Source organism: Phaenicophaeus curvirostris, chromosome 4 (genome assembly GCF_032191515.1).
Source record: "Phaenicophaeus curvirostris isolate KB17595 chromosome 4, BPBGC_Pcur_1.0, whole genome shotgun sequence".
Lineage (NCBI taxonomy): Eukaryota > Metazoa > Chordata > Aves > Cuculiformes > Cuculidae > Phaenicophaeus > Phaenicophaeus curvirostris.
The window spans coordinates 23,367,651-23,391,291 of NC_091395.1; the positions used below are offsets into that span (position 1 = coordinate 23,367,651).

The following is a 23,641-nucleotide window of genomic DNA, read 5'->3' on the forward strand; positions in this document are numbered from 1 at the left end:
TAATAATGCAGTCCTGCTTGAATTGCACAGTTTAAACCAAGCTCTTCTGAATTGCTTTGTAGCTAAATCAGACAGTTATACAACACAATTTCTAGCTAAGAGTTGAAAATGGAACAGAATTAAACATCTGTTGTAAGTACGGAACTGAAATGGCAGCATGTAAAATTATGCTTGTTTCCTTCTTTTTTGGCGAACTCTAATGTGAATACATTTTTGGCTTTCCTGGGGTGAATTTCCTATCTGGGTGTCATATTCACATCCAAGGTTCACAGAAGATATTTAAGTTTTTAACATGACTATTACTAATTTTACATTTAAGTCACTCATTTCGAAAATATCAGCCCTGCTTGAACTGACTGGCAGTCATCTATGCTCTTTTATCTTACTGCAGAATATACAGAGGTGTTCACTGGGTAGTGACCATAACTGAATAATGTCTGTAATATTATGTAATTTTCCTGTATAGGGTGAACCAGGTCTTCCTGGGCTTCCTGGACTCCCTGGAATAAAGGTAAACAAACTGTAGTCTCTCTTTTACTGGGGGGGGGACATCACAGAGAGGGGGGAGATTGTAAGAATGTAGCTGAAATGGAATTAATGTGCTTGTGCTATTTGTTCTGAGCCTCTGGTATTGAACTGAGAATTGTTACAGAAAGGTTTCACATAGAAAATTTGTTAAGTGTCTTTGAGTAAGCAAACAGTATATCTTACATTAAAAATTGAAGTAGAACATTGCATTCTAGTGCTTCTAAAAGATATAGTAGGTTTTACTATTTCTATTTAACAGAAGAGGCTTGTCATCAAAGTTTTACTTGGTTTCCACTTTGATGGATGCTTTCCAGGAGCAATAGTCTACTGAATTTACCAAACCTCCAGCCGAAGAACTGCATTAATTATACACAGGCTGTGGAGAACTTGTTCTATCAACAAAAATACCCTGTGCTCCATTACATAGCAGTGATTTCCACTGAAAAGTAAAAATGCTTTAATAAGATTCTATTCTGACTTAATACCTTGTTTAGTCCCTGGCTTCCGGTTTGTCTGGGATCTCTAGATAAGTTGATACAGAAAACGTGGTTGGTTTCAACCTAGCTTAAGTGGTTGCATGAGGAGTTGCAGACAGCTACACAGTTTGAGCTGTAAATCTGTAATGCTGCACAAAATTATTGGATTCATGTGTCCTGAATGAATGCAGATTAGAGTGGTTACTTCTCTTTCATGGCAAAGACTACTAATTTCAGAAAGCAAAATCTCTTGGAAACCTTTTCCTTGCACTCCAGGGTGGCCTGTGTATACCTTAGGACATAATTTATATTATTTATCCAATAAAAATGGGTTTAAGCCAGAGGCCAAACTCTTGTCCATTTTGGTAGGATTCAGGATTTATTTTATTGAATGTAACAATTTTAGTGTTTTTCTCAAGGGACTTGTGAATTGCCACAGCATCCAAGCATTATTTCCCTTCTGTGTTACTAGTGAATTATGGGAAGATTTGAATGTGCATATTAAAGTTTCCGTGTTGTAATACCTGAAAATATAGTTCCCAGGGAGGTTGTTTATCTTCTGTGAGAATGAAACCTGTATTGACTAGTGAAGATCATGTAGAAGCAGATTCCTTTGTGTGATAGAACTGTATTTCTATAAGGAACTTTGACAGCAGTCTCTATTCTGTTTACATTAACAGTGAGCAAAGTGGTAGCTTAGTTAGAGTAGCATCCTCAAGGCACTTCCCAAAATCAGTTGGGATTACAGCTGGTTTTTGGGTATTCCACGTTCAGGCCAATCATGCATGTCCATGCATATCATGAGCAAGTAAATAAAAATTTTAAATGTGAGACTCTGCTCTGAGGAAATTATTGCTGTTAAGTTGTATTTGTTGGTGGTAAGAATGTCTCAGAAGGGCAGCTTTCAGATTCGCATGAAAGGCAAGATGTAGAGGCAAAGATGAATGAACTGCGGGAGTTTTGCACAGTGAAAATTTGTTTCAGAATTCAGTGAATACAGTGGAAAACCAGTGCAGTTGCCTGCAGAATAAAATGGAATAATTTGGTCAAATATTAATCCTTTAGGAGAATACTAGCTTATTAAAATTCTAGGCCAGGGGGAGGCTAGTCGTGGTTCATTGTAGAAATTCAGTCAAGTGCAATTCTGCACTAAGGTGGCTAGATGCATGCTAGGTGCATTACAAGCAACCTAGCAGAATGTGCTTAGGAAAGAGCAAAGCAGATCTGGTCACATCCGACTTGCAGCATGGATGCTGTTGTATTCAAGGCATTTGTTAACTCTATTTAGTTAAGGAGTCTAGAGAAAAAAACCTACATTTTTCTGTCATAGAGACTACCTCTATGGCATGAGAACTGGTACCAGGAACCAGAGAATGGCTGGAGTTAGGAATATGAGCACTCATCAGCAAAGAAAAAGCAGTAGTTTAGCCCCTGTTCGCACCCTCTGTTTTAGGAAAAAAATATATTTCTCTGTGGTAAAATCATCTCATCAATTTCCAAGAGCAGCCTCAGCGATATCTTACAGAGATATCTCTCTTCTAGTGAACTGATACTGACTGAAAGCTACTCTGAACTAACAGCGATAGATAAGAATCTTGAGCATGGAGGAAATCCAGTTGTCTGGACCTGCAATCTGTTGTTGCTATACGATGCTCATTTGGAGCTATGAGTATTTTTCCTTCACTGCTTGTTGCTTGTTGTTTGTTACACTTTCTTCAAGGTTTCTGGGGTCTATTCCAATAGGACCTTATAAAACACTCTAAGAAATGTTCTTGCTATTCTGTCTTAATAGTGATATTGCAATGGTGTCATAATGCAACAAGCTTAATACAAACCTCACACAATGTCATTACAACATCTAGGAACTTGTAACAGCATATAAGATGATTCCATAAGGGAAGTTTTTCCTAAAACTTAAATGCATTACAGAGATCTCATGCATTTGTGTGCCAGCAGAGTAACTGTTGATAGGAATTTGGCAGACCATTCCCAGACTTTGAGAGATGGACATCTGGCAACTTAAGCAGAGCGTTAGCAGGTGCATGTACGAGAAAGTTACAGGATTTGATATAGGGCAACGGCCATTTAATCTCTTTCCCAGCAAGAAAACCTGAATATTCTTGTATTGCTGGTATTATTTTGATCCTATTCTTATTTTCTGGAGTATTGTTCTCTTCGATTTCTGTTATATTACACAGGCATGCACATGCACATTCAAATGTCTCCCACAAAGTTTTCTGTTGAGGTCCCTTGCAGCTAAAATCTTTAGGGTTCACACTACACTTTTCAATCTTTCTTTGGTCTTATATAATCGGAATTACAGAATGTACTCTAAGTTTGTGACTTCCTATGATGTTCTAGAAATTAAAACATTCCTCTCCCTTTTTCTGACTGAATCATTGGTAAAACACATTTCCCAAGCAGGTTTGAAACATTATCCCTAGGTGGCAAGTGCATCTGAAATGTGTTAATACTTGCAGAGGAATGAATATACCTTAAATCTATGTTCAGCTCGCCAAGCAGTCAAGGAACGGGGACAATATATTTTCTGGAAATAAGATAAATGAATAGCAAAAGTTCATATGTGTAAGTGTATAGGACCTAATGAGATGCATCCCAGAGTCCTGAGAGAAGTGGCTGATGTGGTTTCCAAGCCACTCTCCATGATATTTGAAAAGTCAAGGCAGTCAGGAGAAGTTTCTGGTGATTGTGAAGAAAGGCAACATGGTGCACATTTTTAAAAAGGGTGGAAAAGATGACCCTGGGAACTACCGCCTGTCAGCCTCATCTCTGTGCCTGGGAAGATCATGAAACAGATCCTCCTAGAAGCTATGCTAAAGCATATGGATGATAGGGAGGTGATTTGAGACAGGCAGCATGGCTTCACCATTGGCAAGTCCTGTATGACCAACCTAGTTGTTTTCTGTGGTGCGGTGACCACATCAGTGGACATGGGAAAAGCAATGGATGTGATCTATCTGGACTTCTGTAAAGGCTTTGACACAGTCTGCCACAACATACTTCTTTCTAAATTGGAGAGATATGGATTTGATGGATGGACTGTTCGGTGGTAAAGGAATTTATTGGATGGTCATATTGAAAGAGTAGTAGTCAACAGCTTGATGTCCAGATGGAGATCTGTGACAAGTGGTATCCCTCAGGGGTCTGTACTGGGACCAGTGCTGCTTAATATTTTCATCAATTATACTGACAGTGAGATTGGGTGCACTCTCAGCAAATTTGCAGATGACACCAAGCTGAGTGGTGCAGTTGCCATACCGGAAGGACGGGTTGTCATTCAAAGGGACCTGGACAGGCTGCAGAAGTGGGCCTGTGTGCAAGGTCCTACACCTGGGTCGGAGCAGTCCATGGTTTCAATACAGGATTGGGGATGATATGATTGAGAGTGGTGCTGCAGAGAAGGACATTGGAATGCTGACCAATGAGAAGCTCAATATGAGCCAGCTTTGTGCACTCACAGCCCAGAAGGCCAACCGTATCCTGGGCTGCATCAAAAGAAGCATGGCCAGCAGGTCAAGGGAGGTGATTCTGCCCCTCTATTCCTCTCTTGTGAGACCTCATCTGGAGTATTGTGTCCAGTTCTGGATTGCTTTACTGTCTTCTAGTGCTTCATTTTAAAGAAAAGAAGGTCAAGATATGAGGATATTCTGCACTTATAAGTCATTGGATGCACCTCTTCTGGTCTTAAATATTTATGCTTTGACTGTTGCATAAGGAATTGAAGTCTCCTTATCTTTAAGTCTGCTTCTTGAACTCCACATTTCCTTTCTTGTGAATGAATCTCTCCATAGTGGCAGGATGTACTATGAAATGTTTTAAGGAACTGTGCACATACATAGCAGTCTTTACAAATGCTAAATCAGCCTGTGAAAACAGAAATGCCATGCCAGGCAGTGGACCATATCTTTCCAGCTCCATCTCATCTTTCTTATCATGGTTGAAGAAGATTCCAAGGCATCCAGTCCTAAATGCTTGAACATGTAGGCAAACTACTTAAAAGATTAATAAATACTAATCACTGGGGAAGTTTCAGCTTCTTACAATGTCATTTCAATTAATTAATTATGGTATGTTCCTGAAAACCTGTTAGAGCTTGATTGAACATGATACTGGGCTCTGAATGAACAGCAACATTGGGCAGATATGCAAGTATCATATCTGAATTCAGAGTATGCAGCAGGGTCTTTTATTACTTACTTTTGTAGACCCATTCACTATGCATATGCGGATGTTTTGAGGGTTCTTCCTGTTCTTTTTTGTTCTCTCCTCATTGTCAGTTGGTGCCATGGAGGAAACACGAGTGCAGTCAGTTATTTTCAAGACAGTGATGAAGCTGTCTGTGACATGCTGGAAAAAGGTTTCTAAGCACCTGTTGCTGTTTAGGAATGACTGGAAACTTAATGAGCCCCTGAACGTGTTACACTGTGTCACTCAGGAAGCAAGTAAGGCACCTAAACACAGAATATTAACTCATCGCTCTGATATCCCCCAACTGTCGCCAAGCAGAGTACTTTCTATGAAAAACAAACTTCGTATATCTGTTTTATCTCATCACTTTTATAGGATAATACAAAGCAGCACTCACTCACTGTAATGGCAATCATATTCATTGTAATGTCAGACATCTCTCAAATCCATGGTGTTACATTTTCTGGCATTTGGGCAGTAACCTCCTCAACTTCACCATGGCATTGGGAAGCCTTCACAAAACAGAAGCATCTTTGCAGTGACAGCACTGTATGTATTTTCTTTGACATTTCTAGCATATGTCTCTGTGTTTTTAAAACAAATGCTGAAACAAAGCTTGTGAGTGCAAAAAGCTTGTATTCTGTCGTGCTCAAGAAAACTACTGTGGAATGATTTGGCACAAGAAAAGAAAGACTGCTTAGCCCTTCTGCTTTTGGGAGGGAGGGAAAGTTTTCTGTGTTTTAAAATCCAGTGGAACTGGCTGATTCAATAGACTTGCCAGTATGCAGCAGCTCATATCTTTTCATACAATTACTTTAGATTGACTTCCCTGGGACTGCCTAATACTGAAAAGTAGGCTATGATGATGCATGAGAACTGATCCAGAAAAACAGGACTTTGCACTTGTGCTCGGAGTGCCAGTTTTCAGAAGTAGCTCTGTGAATAGGTAGGTAAAAAAAAAAAAGATAAAATTAAGAAATTGCACAACTGTGCAACTGATTTTCAGTATGCGATTTCCAGAGTGGAAGTATATGTACAAAAATATATTTGCATTCATGTAGTTACATACCTAGCTTTGTTTGTTCATTCCTAGCTGTCTGGTTTCCATATGGTATGGCAGTAATCACTTGCATAGGGTAGACATGGAATTGCATAGACCTAATTTTGAGAATCGAGGCCAGAGGAGGGCTAGAAGGATGATCCGAGGGCTGGAGCACCTTTCATATGAGGACAGGCTGAGAGAGTTGGGCTTGTTCAGCCTGGAGAAGAGAAGGCTCCGAGGGGATCTTATAGCAACCTTCCAGTACCTGAAAGGAGCCTTCAAGAAAGCTGGAGATGGACTATTCATAAAGGCTTGTGGTGATAGGACAAGGGGGAATGGGTATAAACTGGAGAGTGGCAGATTTAGAGTTGACATTAGGAAGAATTTCTTCACCATGAGAGTGAAGGCCAGATTGGATGGGGCCTTGGGTAGCCTGATCTAGTGGGATGTCCCTGCCCATGTCCAGGTAGGGTGGAACTAGATGATCTTTAAAGTCCCTTCCAACTCTAACTACTCTATGATTCTATGAAAATGAAATCATTAGTAACATTGAGTAGTATGCATGTGTCAGGGGTTTTCACTGTTGCATTCTTGAAGATGTACGCGGTTCTTACTAATTCATCAGAAACTATATCCTCCAAATCATAATAGCTCTCATTGTCTTTCCTGGAAAAGGCTAAAACTGAAACACAGGATGTTGTTTCCTCTAAAGCTATTACTCATTGAAAGACTAGACTCACAAGGCTCTGTATCATAACATATATATATTATAGCATAGTTTAATTTGTCTTTAAAAAAAAATAAAACTCCAAATCCAAAATTTTGAACACAGTTGAATAATCTGAGAGTCCAATATTCTGATGTTTCTGTTCAATTCTGTTTCAGAAATTAAATATTTTGTCATCCACAAAGAAGAATTGCCATCAGTAACCTGAAAGTATTTCTGTGCCTCAAATACAGTTTTATACAGTCAGAAATTACTACATGCAATGAAGGTCTTGGTCTTTTAGAGTAACAACAAAAATTCCTTAGATTTGTCGTCCAGCTGTTTTCTAAAGGAAAAAGTTTGGCACCAGACCCTTGAAAAATTAGCATTACAATCATTGGAAAGAGTTAAAAATGAGACACTTATAAAAACAATTGTTTTTTATTCTAGTCCTCAAAAGTAGGTACCAAGCTGACTTGAATTATAATTAGCCTTTTCATAAGAACTCCTTGATAAGACTAAGGCGTGCAGAATTAATCAGAATTATTATTGGTTCTGTTAGCAACCTTCCAAAGCAGCATACCTTCTAAGCAATGAGAAAATTAGGTTCACTAAAATGGAAATGTCATACAAAATATTGCAGAGCTTCAGGATTTTATCCAAATTGTAAGGTAGTACATTTTACTCTTTAGCTCTCAATTAATCATAAAAGCTAAAAATGCATTTGGAAACTCTAAACCAGAATTATTGTGGGAACATTTTACAGAGAAGGCCTGGATGCTGTGGGACTGATTGATACTGAGCAATTCTAACAAAGCCTTGAAACAGAGAACTGAAAGATAAACGAAGGCCAGCTGAAAGGAATACAAGAGCTAGTTTGGTGGGAATGAGTACCAGCTGAAAGGAAAACAATGGAAGAGAACCATCAACATAGTTAATTTTAGTGTAACTTGGTTTCTTAGCATGTGCAGTAGTTTAGCCAATAATATGTTAGTAATAGCTTTATGTACAGCTACCTTTAACCAATAATACAGTGTAGATACCCTCGTGGGCACCCAGTAATGTAACCAAAAAGGGTTTATAAAGAAACAGCTAAGCTCAATAAATTGAACACTCGCTGATCATATTGATCTCTGCGTTTGATTCCGTGATGCTCCCGTCAACAAATTTTCTTTTAAGTTTAGAAACTGGGAAGTAAAGATATGGTTTCAAATGTGAGTGAGACAGAAAACCTGTTTTAACTGGCCATTTCTGGAACAAGTTCTGAACTGGTATGAAAAATCTTAACAAAGACCTTATAAGGCAGGGTTAGATTCCTTTATCAGACTTCCTTTTACATTGTTCATTTTCTTCTTAGGAGCTAAGTACTGTAGTCCTGCCGAAAGCAAAATTCTCATGGACATTAGGCTTTATACAAGTCCCTTTAAAGCCCTTCAAAGTGAGAAACTGTAAGGTGCCCTTCTCTCTTAACTGTATAGTCTAAGGACAGCTGAGCAGCCAAGAAATTGCTTCACTGGAACTGAGCGCACAGATACAGGAGGGCAATGAGCAGGCAGGGGACGAGTAAGCGTGGCTTAATCAATTGTTCCGAATTGTTCTGTTGTAGACTCCTGAGTATTTGGCCCTCACACCTCTCCACAGCAGAAAAGTCACAGTTATTTTGGTTAGACAGCAATCTCTGAAACAGAGTCCAAGGGAAGTAAATGGCAATTTCTGGAAAATCAACACAAGCACCAGTGAACAAAATCCAATTTATTATAACTTCATAGGTGTTCTCCAAATTGCATTGCATCTGAGGTTTGAAGTGGTTTTGCTTTCTCTTCTATACACCTCCATCTTTGCAGGTTCCTTTCAGTAGAGTTAGACAATGAAATGGCATCATACTATGTTACTTTAAAAATGTCTGAGTGAGTCAGGGTAACATTGAATAGAAGCATACCTTATCCTCTTGAAGTGATTAAAATGAGGACCCTTCCATGTCAGAGCTTGTCAGAAAGGACACTTCAGGCTCTGCCGGGGTCTGTGACTCTTGAGGAGTTTGCAGGCTGCCTCATGCCAGACACAGGAATTTTTGGAGAATTACTAGGCCTACAGGAAGGAGTTTGGAAGCTTGAAGCGTGTCCCCAGGTGGTGTGTTGGAGCATGTCTGCTCACACAGCTAGGTTTTCCCTTTTGGGAAACTGCAGGGTGAGCCCACGTTACCAGAATCCTCCACAGAATTCTGGATGATTCGGCGTGGTTTGCCAACCTAACACGCGACTCCTGGCCTTGGTATGTTGGGACTTGCAAGTGAATGCCAGTGAAGGGTGATAAACACTGAGGCAGAGACTGAATAGAAACATTTCACAACCAGTGACCGATGTAATAAAGTGGTAAGTTTGTCGTTTAAACTTCTCTGGCTAGTTCTAGTGAATAGCACTAGATAAGGATAAGGACTGAGATTACATTGTCTGTAGCAAATTCATGGTCTAAGTGGTGGTGTAGTCTCACTTCTATAACGTGGAGAAAATAGTGCAGTCATCTTGTGTGGAAGGAAAATAATAAGGTGGCCATGGGAATGTAAAGACATAAATTAAGAGCTCTTGCATATTTTATATCTGTAAAGGGAATAACTATCTTGTGTGTTTTATGGCTTTAGCACAATAGAGTATTTTATCAGTATATTCAAATATTTTTGCTTATCAAAGTAGGACAGCTTCTGTAATTTCAGAAACAGAAGAAAATTTATTCTGTTGTTATAGAAAAGTTGATGGTTTGGATGCTTTTCCGCAGCATGGGTCTTCTTTTCAGGCAAACGTTGACCTGGATGGGAAATTGTGTGTTATGTTCATTAGAAGACTAATTATAGAAGGAGAAGCCTTTTGTGGGAAAACAGTGTATCAGCAACTGCTCTACTGATGGCTTTTATCAGCACAGAGCTGTGTATTTCAGGCACTGGTAGTGGACTTGGCTTGTCTGTGAGAACACAAATAATTGTGTTTCTGTGTTTCTCACAATGAAGGCTAATTCTAACTGAGTACAGTATTATAACTACATTGTTGATAAATGTTGGACAAATTAGTGGTGCTTAAAACATTTAATTGGTGTTGCAGATGGGATCTCAACTGTTGGACTTTTTTTAAGTGAAAGTCCAAGTTGTAGCCCGTTACAGGTTCTGTGAAAGTTAAAAGAAGACAGCAAAAGTGAATTGTTGATATCAAAGCTACCCTCTGCTTCAGCCCATAAAATATTTGATCATCATGGAAGCTAGTTATGAATATGTGTAGATAATAAGCCTCACTGAAATTTTACTGTCCTCTGATGTAAATTACGAGGTGGGGGTTTTACTATTAAATTCTTATGTGGCTTACGTTATGCTAGGTGTACAGCACGCCATCATAGGGCTCTGTTCTGTTTCAGACATTTTATTGTAATAGGTGAAAATGTGCATTAACAAGGTCTGTGAATAGTAGTATGTCATTTGCTTTCTGATTCACTAGTATTTCTACCGTTGACAAATATTTGAGGGTGAAAATGAGCCTGCATAGAAGTAGTGCCTTAATCTCTTAAAATGTTAACATACCAAGCCATAAAAATTACTTAAAAAAATAACAAATCACTCTCGTAAACTGGAAATAATTCACAAGCTTATTGATTTTATATTTTTAATATAAGGTTGCTTGTATCATAGGATAGAAGTTGCTCCAGGCCCTCACAGTAGGTGACATTTGAATGCAGGAATTCATCTTGTTGACTTCCGTGCAATGCAATAGTTTCTAAGCAGTGATCTCGTGAGTATACCAAAGAGTTAAACTAAAATGCACCGAGTCATCACTGGCTGATGCCTTTCTATGCAGCTGCCATGTAGTATTGAGGAGTTCCTTACTCTTGTTTAAAAACCTACCTGTTTAATAACTCTTTCCAGAATGTGTGTTCCCCACTCTTGCTTTAGTAGGCAAAGCAGTTTGTGGTAGATTCTTACTAGACAAAACTTTTTTTATTTTAAGTAGTTCTAGTGAGATGTTTAGAAAAGTATTATAAATCTTGGTCACTGATACCTTGCATTCCGCTCAGCATTTCACTGGAGTTTGGAAGGAATTGTAAGTTCATTTGAGCAAGATAGTTAAAACCAGGAGAGGCTTCTTTGAATCTCAGAGCTACAATGTTGTCAAATCAAAGTGCTGTCTGAGCCAGAGCAAGTCTTCATGCTTGATTTCCTGCAGCTATGTGATAGCTCAGTAATAGATGCAACATACTTAAAGAAAAACTAGAAGCCTTTAGTCCTTGATTGTCTAGCCACGTAACTCTATGGCATCGTATTTGTGCAATTAACTGATAGGAATGGTCTCTCACTTGCCTTTGCATAACAGGGACGTCAGAATGTCTTTCTGAGAGGAAATGTTTCTTTAATATTTCAGAAATCATTGGCAGTTCTAATTTTGATAGATTCTCTCTTTTTTTTATTTTCTGTCTGAGTGACATTTTTTCTTTTTTTTCCCTCTTTTTTTTTTTAAAGCAGGAACCCAGAATATTTTTGCAGAATATAATTGCAGGATACAATGGGTACAAGGAATAAGCTTGACTTCTCATGTAAATGTTTCTCTTCTGAGTAACCGAGGCAGATACACCAGAGACAAACCTGAAACTCTTGTTACCTCCACTAACATGAATGGTGCAGAAGTATCTCAAATGAGCAGTGTAGTTAATGCTTTATGCTGTGGTTGCACTCAAGAGATTCGAAATATTAGACAGGGTGTGGCTTCATTTCAATTCATCCAAATATGTTGTCATTTAACGTAGAAGCTTAGTTCAGATGGCAAATCAGATGTGTCTTTTAATCTACTTAGCCTCACTAGCATTAGATAGAGGGAGAGTTGAATGTTTTTCCTAGTGTGGCCAGGTCCCAACTATTACAGGTAGTTTTGTGCGTGATAAGAGTATGCTGTTGGATCACATTCAACTTGGCATCCACCATAACTGCCACATCAAACTTTGTAGAGATGCTACTTTGGCCTGAAGTTTTCTTGTGGTATGCAACTGGTATAGTCCCAGGCAAAGTGTATCAACCTCTGATTGACACTTCTCAGCCTTACCACTGAACAAGCTGAATCCTGTAGTCTCTATATTTCTTCTGCCTGAAGTCATAATTACTTGGTCAAGAAATTAGCCCTGTAAAGTTAGTATTGAAACAGTCTGGGGCTGTTGAATACTAAAATGAATGATTGAATCTGCATCGTTTTTCATTTAAAGACACTGAAGTGTTTCCATCTGCAATGACAACCTTGTTACTCTTGCTGGTGTGCACTGATACAAAGACTTATATAAAGGGTAAGGTTATTTTCCTATGACAGCACAAAAACATGTTTCTCTATGACATGTTGTCTTAGTTCATTCCTTTGTTATCATATTCTGAACAACGGCCAGCTGGAGCATTGTGAGAAAACTCACAATTTCGATATATTTTTTTGATAAACTAAATTGAGGTTTCTGAGAGCTTGCTATGGCCCTTGTTATAGCTGTGGGAAAGATTTCTCTTGTTATAGGTTTGCTAGAGACCTTCTTTGATTTGAACTGTTAATGATGAATTGCTGATGAGAGCGCAAATGGATGTGCAAGAATACTTCCTCATTTGCTTGCCCCATGCAGCATACCTCTATTTCTATGGAGACAAAGAGGTGAAGAGATATACAATCCAACTGCTTATATTCACTATCTTTATGTGTTGTCAGTAATTATATCAATATAAGCTTATGACACATCTGTCTCTTAGCTATTTAAAGAGGCATTTGACAAGTGATTTTTAGTCATTAAGCTCAGGGATATTGTTAAAAGGTTAATAAATGAATCTATTATTTTGGTTATACCACTGATCTTAAAGTTGACAATAGCTTGTGATTACATCTTCTTGATTCAAATTTATGTTAAAAATTGCAAGATTAAATAGCAAGAAACCTTCTTCAGGAGAGTTTTCCAAGGAAAACATATGACTTATTAATCTTCCTTATCCTCCTTCAAACATGGAGATAGCTAATATCCTTATTCCTCTGCTTAATGCTCCTTCTGCTGCAACTCAACTTGATTCTTGCTATTTGTCTGTTATATTTACACAAATGAATGGGTACGAAGGGGGCAGAACAAAGAGGAAATGAGGAGAGCTATGGCTCTTTCCCAGTTTTTCACAGCCAAAGAAGTTGTCTGAGTGCAGAGAACTGAAATATTTTATTGTCAGAATGAGTAGGGAGAGTACCAGGATACCAGGAGTTTCTGACTAGAAAGGAGATCACTTTTGATCTTCTTGTGGATGATGCAGTGAAGTACCTCCCTTGAAGACACCTTAAAACAGTGCTGTCTGACCTCTCCATTCATCATTGCTTTGTCATACCCTTACCATCTGCGCATCTATTGACATGCTGCAATAGAAAATTACCTCATAACACAAGACTGAAATGAACTGTCCCTTTTTCAGTTTAGTAGTCGCTCAGAACTCCCCTCCAGCCTTCAGAGTTGCTTTGATATTAATTTGGTACATTATGTTGTAATCCAGGTTGCATATTAACACTCCTTAACCTCATAAAAACTGTGTGACACCTTCTGTATAATTTGCATTTCATGTATTGTGTGATGGCTTGCTACAAGAATTTATGTTGATGAAAGCTATCCATGATGAAAAGTATGCCTGCATAACTGTTGTATCACAGCTGAAAAGCTGTAAGCAATACAGAGAAAATTGTATCCAAAAGAGATTTGTGTTACCATAATTGCATACTGCTAAGTAAATAATCTAACATTTTTCTCATATGGTATTTTTAAAGGGTGAACCAGGTTTCATTGGTCCACAAGGAGAACCTGGGTTGCCAGGGCTACCGGGAACAAAGGTAAGGGTAATCGGACAGCACTCTGATGTGAATGTTAAATTCAGCTTCCTCAGCATAAGGCTGTACTAATGGAGGAAAATGTGAAAAGCCTTAGTTCATGGGTGACTGCTATGATATATGTGTCTTTGTAGTGATACTCTCAAACACTGGGAAGGCAGATGTTACAGCCATTCATTCACTGCACATTAGATTCTGAAATTCAGATCTACTAAATGTCTTTTTTTTTTCCTTCCTTCCTATGGGGATTTTTTTAGCCACTGTATACCAAAGTTAGAATATTATGAATTCTATAATAAATCTCACAGTTTGGGAATCTATATTCCAGTCCTTTCAGAATAGGGAGAAAAACATACCTTACCAATCCAGTTTCTGTTTTGAAGCTCTCTTCTCCTGCTTTGAGAAGATTGTATATAATCAGGGAAGAGCTCCCCAAGCCATTACAAGTCATAGGTGAACTTGAAAATGTTTTCTTCTGGATATGTTTGATCATGCTGGGGTGGTGAAGTGCTTGAAGGCTGCCTGACATTTTGTAATGTATGTGTATCTGTTGCAATAGGGTGACAGAGGAGAGGCAGGCCCTGTTGGGAAGGGTGAGCGAGGTGAACCTGGAGCTCCTGGACCAAAGGTCTGTCTGATTTTACTTTGGAAATGTTTTGTGAGTCTTATACCTATGAATACACCTTTTCCTGTTGTGAAAAATGGAAATAAAACTTGGGGAATTGAACTTTTAAATGAAAATGCTGTCAAATGCTCCTATTCAGCCCAGAAGACAATAGTAGTTTTGTGTCCATAGCTGTGGAACTGCAGTCTCAATGAACTCTTATTTGGTCTACAAAGTAAAGACACTACCTATATACATTGTCATGGAGTTAGCCTAATTCATTCCAGCTAAAGTCCTGACCTCCAGGTCCCTAACATTCAGCATCAAAGCTTGAACTCTTTGACCACTTTAGCTATTGAATGCAGAGAAAATCCATTTTGTGTGCTGTTTTCTAACTCTGTAAGAAAGAGATCATTCTAACTACATTTTGGTGTCATCTTAATATTTTCCACTGTGTCAAGTTTTCCTATCCTAATACATCTTGAATTAACAAAGCAGATTCTACGCTCCTTGACTGCTTAGTTTGTATTCACCTGAACTGCTGAGTAAAGAAATTGTGGTAACACTGTATTTTAATCTCTTTATTTTATGATATTTATCTATCTTTCTCTGTCTCTTGGCTATTATTTTCCTGAAGCTATGGAATGACATAGGTCATTCCTGCAAACCAATGTTAATGATGTCTACTAGTGCCAATACTATACTTCATCTTTAGAAGGATGGAACCTGTGGTCTTTGCATGTTGGTAGTAAAGAATGTATTACTCTGGGAGCTATTAAATTCGATGCCTTTACAGAATCATTGTCTTGGGCATATAAAATGAATTGTTTCTGCCATTCCATACTATAGTTAGTCATTACTAATCTCTTTTTCTCTGTACTTCCATATCACTATCATCTTTCTATCATCTGTCTTCCTTCAAACAGGGGAAAACAGGTGAACCTGGATCTAGAGGCCCCAAAGGGTCAAAGGTTAGTAGTAAAGAAACTCTTTCATGCAGTAAATAACACAATGATTTTTAGGATCAATTGTATGTAATACTTCACAGAAATATCTCTGTAACAAGAACCAATAACTGTCTGCAGTATTCTTTGTGAGTGAAACCTTCTGACTTTCATCTTCACCTATTAGAGTCAAAATCTGTGTGTTTTAAACACTGTGATTTTAGTTCTTTTTCTGTTATAATATCTATTCTACTCTGCTCTAGTTTTCCCCATGCAACTTGGTTTCTCTCTGTGTAGCTGACGCAAGCTAGTCCTCCTGAATGCCAGGAACACTGACTGTACCTGTGGAGCTTTAATTGTTTTTTGCAATAATTTTGTGAATCCACACTTTGGTGAGGTAGGAATCAGTAGTATCCCATGGACTGCAGGCCAAGATACGATGTCCACAAGCCCTACAAAGGCAAGATTTGTCTGTTACATTACTGTTTTACTTACTTTAAAAAAACGCTTTGATTATATCTATCTATCTATCCATCCATCAACCTCTATATAGGTATGGTTGGTTCACATAGATGTAGGGAGAGACAAAAGAGATGTTTTTCTATTACTTCATCTGCTGTGCAAGCACAGTGCTCACTATACTTCTTCATGTTATAGAGTCAAAACAAAATGAAAATAGATTTGCTTAGGTCATTATTTAATCTACTGTCAGAGTAAAGATGATGAGAAAATGTAGGCTGGTGGGATACTAATTGCATTACTTTTAAGGTCCCTGAAGAGTCGCCCGTTCACGGTGCTTAAGATGATTAAATAAGTGCCTCAACCTCATATATTTCCACCAGAAAAAGACATTGGAAGGAGAGGGAGCTGATGAGAGGATTAAAGCATCAGAGTGAGAGTAGAAGAGTAAATCAGCCTCTCATTGACCTGAGCAGCTCCTAAATGCAGTTAAAGATACACAATTTTCATTTTACTTGCTCACTTTTCTTGAAAATCTGACCCACAGAGTCAATCTAGTGGGTAGGAACTTAATTTTTGAGCAACTGGAATGTCATGTTCACTGTCTGCTGCCAAGGCAAAATTGGAAGGAAAGGCAGATGGCACAACCTTGATTTTGTCCTTGATTTTTATGTTCTCCATATTCCTACATTAGCCCAACTCCATTCACCACTGGTGAATTAATTGCTCTTCCTTGACTTGTATCAAAGGTTTATAGACTTCAACAGGAGCAAAAGTTGCAGTTCTTAAGCAAATTAATTTTGAACTTGCTATGCAAGTGACTGTGAGATTGCATGAGTTATAGTCACTGGAAGTTGGGTGCATATATGTTTGAAATTCCCTCCATCACTTTAAACGTATAACTAATAGGCAGGAAGAAACACCTGTGTGCAAGATGGTGAAGAGCTTAAGCCTTCGGAGTAAAGGAACTCTAATGATAAGAGTAGCACGCTTGTAGGGAAGACAACAACTCAGAGAAGGGAAGTTCAGAAAGTGAAGTCGTGATTGCAGAAAGAAAAGTTTATACAATTTGAAATACACCTTTGAAGAAATTGTTGAGTGTTTTCAGACTGAGTGATTTAATTTCTCTGGCTTTCTCTTAAAGCTTTTGATAATAGCACCATTAAGAAGAGGAAAATTTAAAATAAAAATTACTTAATTAGTAATTTGTCTTCTGTTGGTTCTTTGGGATTTCTTATTCCAACTTAATAGACCACTTTGTAACAATTCACACAGAAGTGAAGAACTGCATAACATATTATCAAATGGCATATCTGTTTTCAAATATCATTTTTACATAGGGTGATACAGGTGACAGAGGTGACACAGGATCTGCAGGTCCACGGGTAAGTCTAATTCTCATTTCAGCTCTTTGTTCTGTACTCTTTGATTCAGCCCACATTGTGAAGTGAAATTGTAGCAGCAACTCTAGTTAAACCAATGAAATTGGGCACTTGACTCTGGTGGAAAGTGTGTTGCTAACTGGCCATTGATATGAATAACACCCCTTGCTACTATTTGAAGCAGCCTCCTGTCCACAGTTCATGGGCAGGATGTTGCATGACAGATGTTCTGACATTTTTCACAGCCAATACGGAACTACAGTAGAGGAACTGCTTAAATGTTTAACCACACAAGTCTCATCTATTTCCTTTCCCACTGCAGCAAAAATGACAGTGTACTGACTTGCTTGTTTATATTCATCATTTAAAAAAAAAAAAAGTTTTCCTTTAGAAACAATCTTTGGTTTAATGCTAACTTTTGTGGTTTGTTGTAACATGTTGGATATACAAGATTCCAACACAACATCATCAAGCATCAAGTCAAAGCATGTGTATAGAGCAGTCTTTGACAAGTGCCTCAAAATTTTTGTGGAACATGTATTACAGGGACCACCTGGACAGAAAGGTGATCAAGGCGCAACAGAGATAATTGATTATAATGGCAATATCCATGAAGCTCTGCAGGTATGCAAACATAACAAGGCTGGAGTGGCTTAGTCTGATCTGGGAAAAAGCAGTCTGACATCACTGTATTTCTCTTTCGTGTAGGCCTTGAAAGCATTTTGTGTGCAGAGGTTTGATGAGCTTATTAATCAGGAATCTCTTCTATATTTGGAAACCAGGTTTGCTGTTTGGTATTAGACAAACTGTTTCCTTGAGATACAGTTAGCTGAGTGAGTTAGCTTCATTTTCCCTGGGGAGTATTGACATCATTTAATGGAAATAAAGCTGATTCATTGCTGGCTCTGGTGCTTAGTGCTGAATTCATGTAATAAACCATATACATTCTACGGAAGTGTCTGCTTTTCAGTTCAGGTAGTATAATATTGACTTTTTTTTTTTTCTTCTTTTTCTTCTTTGTTTTCCTATAAAATGCAAAGAGCGGAATATTTGAGATTTGGAAACCATGTCACATGGTTCCATTAGCAAGCTGTGGATTCAATCAGCAGCTTGAGTATGTTAAATAGACCAAGCACCAGTCTTCCCACTTATTCATTTCCAGAAAACTTATTTTGACTGGTGTGCAGAAAAGTGTGGAGGATTAAAGTGTGGTTACAAAAGGAATGAATGAGTATTTGCATAAAAGTGAAGTACCAATGTGACATATGTCGTTGCAGTCAAGGTGATTTACATTGCAGCATACTCAGATGCAAATTCTGTGTGGTATAACTCCACTAGAGTGAATGGTTTGCTTATGTGCAACCAAAGACCGAATTTGGCTCATTGTGCATCTGATCACTTTCTCACTGAGCCACTAAGATTTTTTCTTGCATTCACTCAGTGGGAGTGGATAGATGTCTGGCCAGTCATTTGGTGTTCGAGACTCTTTTGAAAAATAAAAATTCTCACTGCCATTTCTAAAATTTAAAAGCCTGTATGTTGGTAAGGCTATGTCCACTCTTTTGTTGTGAGTGGTGTCTGGGAAAGTCTACTTAGGCATGTTGGCAGGCTTTGCATTAAATCTGTCTCATTTGGTTTAATTCAAACACAGAACTTTCAGTGCTTCAAATCACTTTCCGAGTTAGATGCCTAAAAAAGCCTGAAATTAATGTCACATATTACCACACAGATTTACCAAGGGCATTAGCTCCTGTATCTCCTGTATTCTGTCTTTGAATCTTAACTCTGGCATCAGTGTTACTTTCCAGCTTTCTCTGAAAAGCTGCAGCACATAAAGGAATCTTAAGAAGAGACTAAAGCCTATTGCAGTGGTTGATACAGATTAGGAGGCCCTTATCCCATCATAAATAATTTCAAGTGTCATCACCTTCTGATCCAGGTCAACAAATAATTGATATTAATGAGAATGGCTGTGCAAGGATTGTGTAACTAAGATTATATAGGATCAGTCAAAAATATCCTTGCCAAGTACAACTCAGTTGTTTCAGATGGCAAGCACCCATTCCTAAGTCTCCTGGTGCCAAATTCTTTGGGGCTCTGAGGTTTGCATAGAAGGGGCTCTGAGGTTCTCCCATAGAAGCAAATGAGAACTTTTAGTGCTCAGCACTGAGCTATGAACTTGCACAGAATTTGCTTTGCTAATTTAAAAAGTTGACAAGAGTTTGCAAGATCTAGGCTATCTGCTTGTTTTAGAATTTAGTAATAAATCATCAAGCAGCTATAAGCTTCAGAACAATTTTGTCACTTTGCCTTGTGTTTCCTGCTCAATCTCATGTAAGTGGTGAATAGGATCTTAGTCCAGCAGCACTGAAAATGACCATCTTAAAATTGTCATCCTGTTTTGAGGGAGACCCCTGCTTTGCGTGTGTGGTTTTCATGTGGAGGACCACATACAAAATTTGCGTCTCTGTCTAATTTTCTCTTCAGACCTATTCTGAAGAATTTCCTAAGGCAAAAGGCAATAGCTGCAAAAGTTTAACCTTTGTAGTAACTACAGGATCATATATTAAAATCCGAATACGCTGCTGAAAAGAAACTCATTAGTGTGAACATGCAAAAATTAGTTTGCAAAAGTTATTTTAAGTTTTCATGTCTAGATAAACTGAATTTTTCAGTATTTTTAAAGTTCTTGTTATATTTCCATTAATATGTTAAAATGGAAAGGACATCACTATATTAAAGCCATGTGTTAGAGAACATTCTTTTTCAAGTACTTTCTTTGGAGCAGGCTCCAGATTATTAGCAACAGTATATTTAAAGCTTAAACTGAAGATATGGAAATATTTGTTTGGGTATAGGAAAACTACTAGAAAAGCTAAAAATTTTTTGTTCCCTGTAGGTCAGAAAGTTCTTCACAGTCAATAGGAAAGCATGCGCAAGGAGCAGTATTTGTGGGTTTTACTTTGTTTAAAAATGCAGACAAGCATTTTAATGACTTTTAAACACTTTTTCACTTGCTTTTAGGTTCTTCTCTGTCAAAAAAATAGCAGCAGGTCAAGATATTTTGCTTACTTCCATGATGAAAATGTCTTTTGTCTTTCTGGACATTTAAAGAGGAATTGTATATATAGCTGGGTTTGAGGGACATCAGTTTTGGATTTAGAACTTAACTTCTTTGTACATCTGCATTGCTATATGAAAATCAAAGTTATATCTCCACTCCAGGAAATCTACTTGTTAATTAAACATTAGTGCAAAATCTGCAGATATTGCAAAACTTACAGGCAAGCCCTTTAATCTACTTAAGACATCAACTCATGTTTCCTTAAAATGTTTAAAAAAACTCTTGGAAGACTTTTTCTATTACTTTGCTATTTACTTACAATTTATTCCATTTCTTAAATAGTACATGAACCTGCAGTCTTCTCCTATGTAAAATCTTTGTACTCATAGAAGCCAAGCAGCTAGTAGAACACTGGGAGAAAAAAATGTCATGGCTTTTACTCTTTTTTTTTTTTTTTTGGAGGCATGATGTCTCCCAAATGCAGCAAAGGTTTTGTGGAGAAGATAATTGGATAATGCAGAATAATTTTTATCTTTGTTCAATTCTGGTAACGGTGTTTCTTGTTAATATATTTTTCCAACAGAGGATTGCCACCCTGACTGTTGCGGTAATTCCTATTGCACGACTTACTGTGTGTTGTAGAAGTTCTCCTTTCTGTTGTAGTATGTTCATAATTCTGCATGTTCAGAGCATGTCTTCCTTGGTTGTCGCCTGATCATCATCACATACATTTACTTATTTACTCAGCATTCACAAAACAGAGAACACATTGTTGAAAGCCATTCAACAATGGAACCAGTTCTGTTCCTGCTGAATTGCTTCACTTAAGTAAGAGAATAGGAAAATACAGAACTCTATGTTTCTGTAGGTACACACCTAGTCAGACAGCCACTTTGGACATTTTGGTGTGTGTTCCCATCTATGTATGTATAAATGGGAGTTGAGAGAAAACATAAGGCAAGGTTTGAATACCAAACAATTTTCTATTATTGAACTTGTTTTCAGGACAGAAATTCAGTTATTTCAAATTGGCTTGGGAAGAAACATCATTTGGAAGTTTTCAATCCAAATGCAAATTGTTTTCTGAAAAAGGCCTGTCTCAGTTAAATATAAATAAGTAACACTCAGTAGAAAGCCCAGGTAGGAGAAATTCTCTTGTCCCATCTTATCAGATGTCAGAAATAAAGACAAATTTTCAAGCATCTGTCCCCAGAATATGGTGATGACTGAGTGCTCCAGTGCTCTTATTCCACCCAGTTTCCCTGTGAGGTTTAACCACATCAGGCCAGGCACAATTTCTGAGAATACTGACACCAGCTTGGAGATGCTTATGGGATTGCAAGTTCAGGTTTCCCTTAAAATTGTAGACATCCTTTATGTTTCAAGTTCTTCTCTGCAAGACTGCTGTTAGTCCTGTTTTCCCACCTGTACAAATGCTCTCTCTGTATTAATGGAAGGGATTTTTTTTTCTAAAAATCCTCTCCACTGTGCACCATCCAGACCAATGTTTGATACGTCCAATCCAATGTTTGATTGTCCAATGTTTGATTGTCCACCAATGTTTGGTGGACACCATGTCCACCAAAATCTGAGGTAGAAGTGAAATAGTTGCAACTCATTTCACGGCAATTTCTCAAAGCACTGGGTATCTTCAAATGTACTTAGCATCTTTTAGCAGAATTCTCTTAGCAATCAGCTGGAGATTTCTCCTGAGCTTGGATTGTTTTGGATCAGGATGTGAGGGCTGGTAGATGTAGCTGAGGTGAGTTTTGGTCTCCCTGCCATTAATAGAAGCTTTGCCATTTCATCAGTGAGAGGAACAGGACTTTATTAAAGTATATGAACTGAGTTGTTCTCTTAACATTGATTTTTGTTCTACTCTTCTGTTTGTTAAGAATTGTCATAGATTAACAAGTTGTCCATAACTGGTCTTGGTTCCTCATCTTAAAAATCTATCCCATTTGTTACCATAACTGTATTAACATTCATCCTGTGTTTACATGACAAGTCCTGAAGGAATTATTTAAAAGCTGAGAGGTTTGTATATTTCTGTTTAGGGACCACCAGGACCACCAGGACCCCAAGGGCTCCAGGGACCAAAGGTGCTCTTCCTTATTTTACCCATTGTATCTTATGGGTGAAGGTATTTTCTGCTTTTTTTGACTGATGTGTGCATACATGTATATGGACCTCTCCTGGACAGGATATTTAACTATAATTTTACCAAATACAGCATGCTTCAAACTTTGCATCTTAGCCTTTTGCAATACAGCTTTCCAGAATAGGTGCTTTGTTTAGTTGCCATTCACAGATGCTCAGCTGAGAAGCAGCAAAATTCATGAGTTTTGGAGCAGGGCAGAAGTATTTGCCCCACAGATCTGCACTGAGGCTGTTCTCTAGGATGTTGCAAAAGTAGCCACACAACCAGACAGTTGTTCCTGTGCATTGCTTCTGTCTGTTTGGGTATGAAGTAGACAAAGCTCTATGCAAGGCACCACTGGCCACAGTATGAGTGCATGTGAAAGCATCTTTATATTACAGTGGTGCCCACCCAAATAAGCACAGTATTTTCTGATGTCAGTAAAAATTAAAATGTGGACGTGTGAGCAGAAGGCTGGCTGCAGACCCAAGCCTGCTGGTCCCAGCTGGCTGGTGCTATGCATAGTACCAGAACTATTAGCAAGCAGCCCACACAGAGACAATGAATACCATATGCTGCACTTTTCTATAAAATCTAAATAATAATTTGCCTATACTTAAAAAAAAAATGTGTTGCGGTTAGTGGACTCACCTTAAGTTGATTTTAAATTAGTTGAGATAATTCTCCTGTTTCTTAAATATTGGATATATTTTATCTTCTATCAATGACTCTAAGCTCTTCCAAGAGTAAATACATGCTTCTTCAGTAACAATACTGGACAGTTTAATTTTAGAGTTCATCCAAGGTATCATATGGAAATATATCACATTACATCTGTCAATTGTTTTGAGAAATTGTGAGAAACTAGGTTCATTCTTCCACATTAAAGCTGATAATGGTATACAAAGTTAAGTCTGCAGGAATGGTTTTCTGTATTGGGATTTATGCAGCATTTCTAGAGTATGTTTTAAAACAGAGGAGTGCAGTGTGGAAGAGATTGTGTTCCTTCATATGGGTGGAGAATGTTATTCAGGAACTGGTGCACTGGCCAGTGTTGTGGAGGTGAACTCCTTTGCTGACTGATTTATATTGGCAAGGGAAAGAAAATATAAAGTCTCTGTCTATCCTCCATACCTCAGGAGCCATGATTCCACATTTATTATAATAACTGACACATAGTTTCCATTGGATTGGGGTATTTTCACCAGGCTTCTGGGGTTTCGTCTTCTTTCCTTT

The 23,641-nt window shown here is 38.1% G+C and overlaps 1 protein-coding gene across 1 annotated transcript in view; it reads left to right on the plus strand.

Moving 5' to 3' along the window:
* COL25A1 (collagen type XXV alpha 1 chain) overlaps nucleotides 1-23,641 on the plus strand; it is a 313,462-nt gene that overhangs the window by 263,191 nt on the left and 26,630 nt on the right. The window contains exons 20-27 of the mRNA XM_069855550.1: nucleotides 467-511; nucleotides 13,753-13,815; nucleotides 14,372-14,440; nucleotides 15,343-15,387; nucleotides 17,160-17,204; nucleotides 17,748-17,825; nucleotides 20,849-20,872; nucleotides 22,323-22,367. Coding sequence (XP_069711651.1) covers nucleotides 467-511; nucleotides 13,753-13,815; nucleotides 14,372-14,440; nucleotides 15,343-15,387; nucleotides 17,160-17,204; nucleotides 17,748-17,825; nucleotides 20,849-20,872; nucleotides 22,323-22,367 — 414 coding nt within the window. The remainder of the gene's footprint in view (nucleotides 1-466; nucleotides 512-13,752; nucleotides 13,816-14,371; nucleotides 14,441-15,342; nucleotides 15,388-17,159; nucleotides 17,205-17,747; nucleotides 17,826-20,848; nucleotides 20,873-22,322; nucleotides 22,368-23,641) is intronic.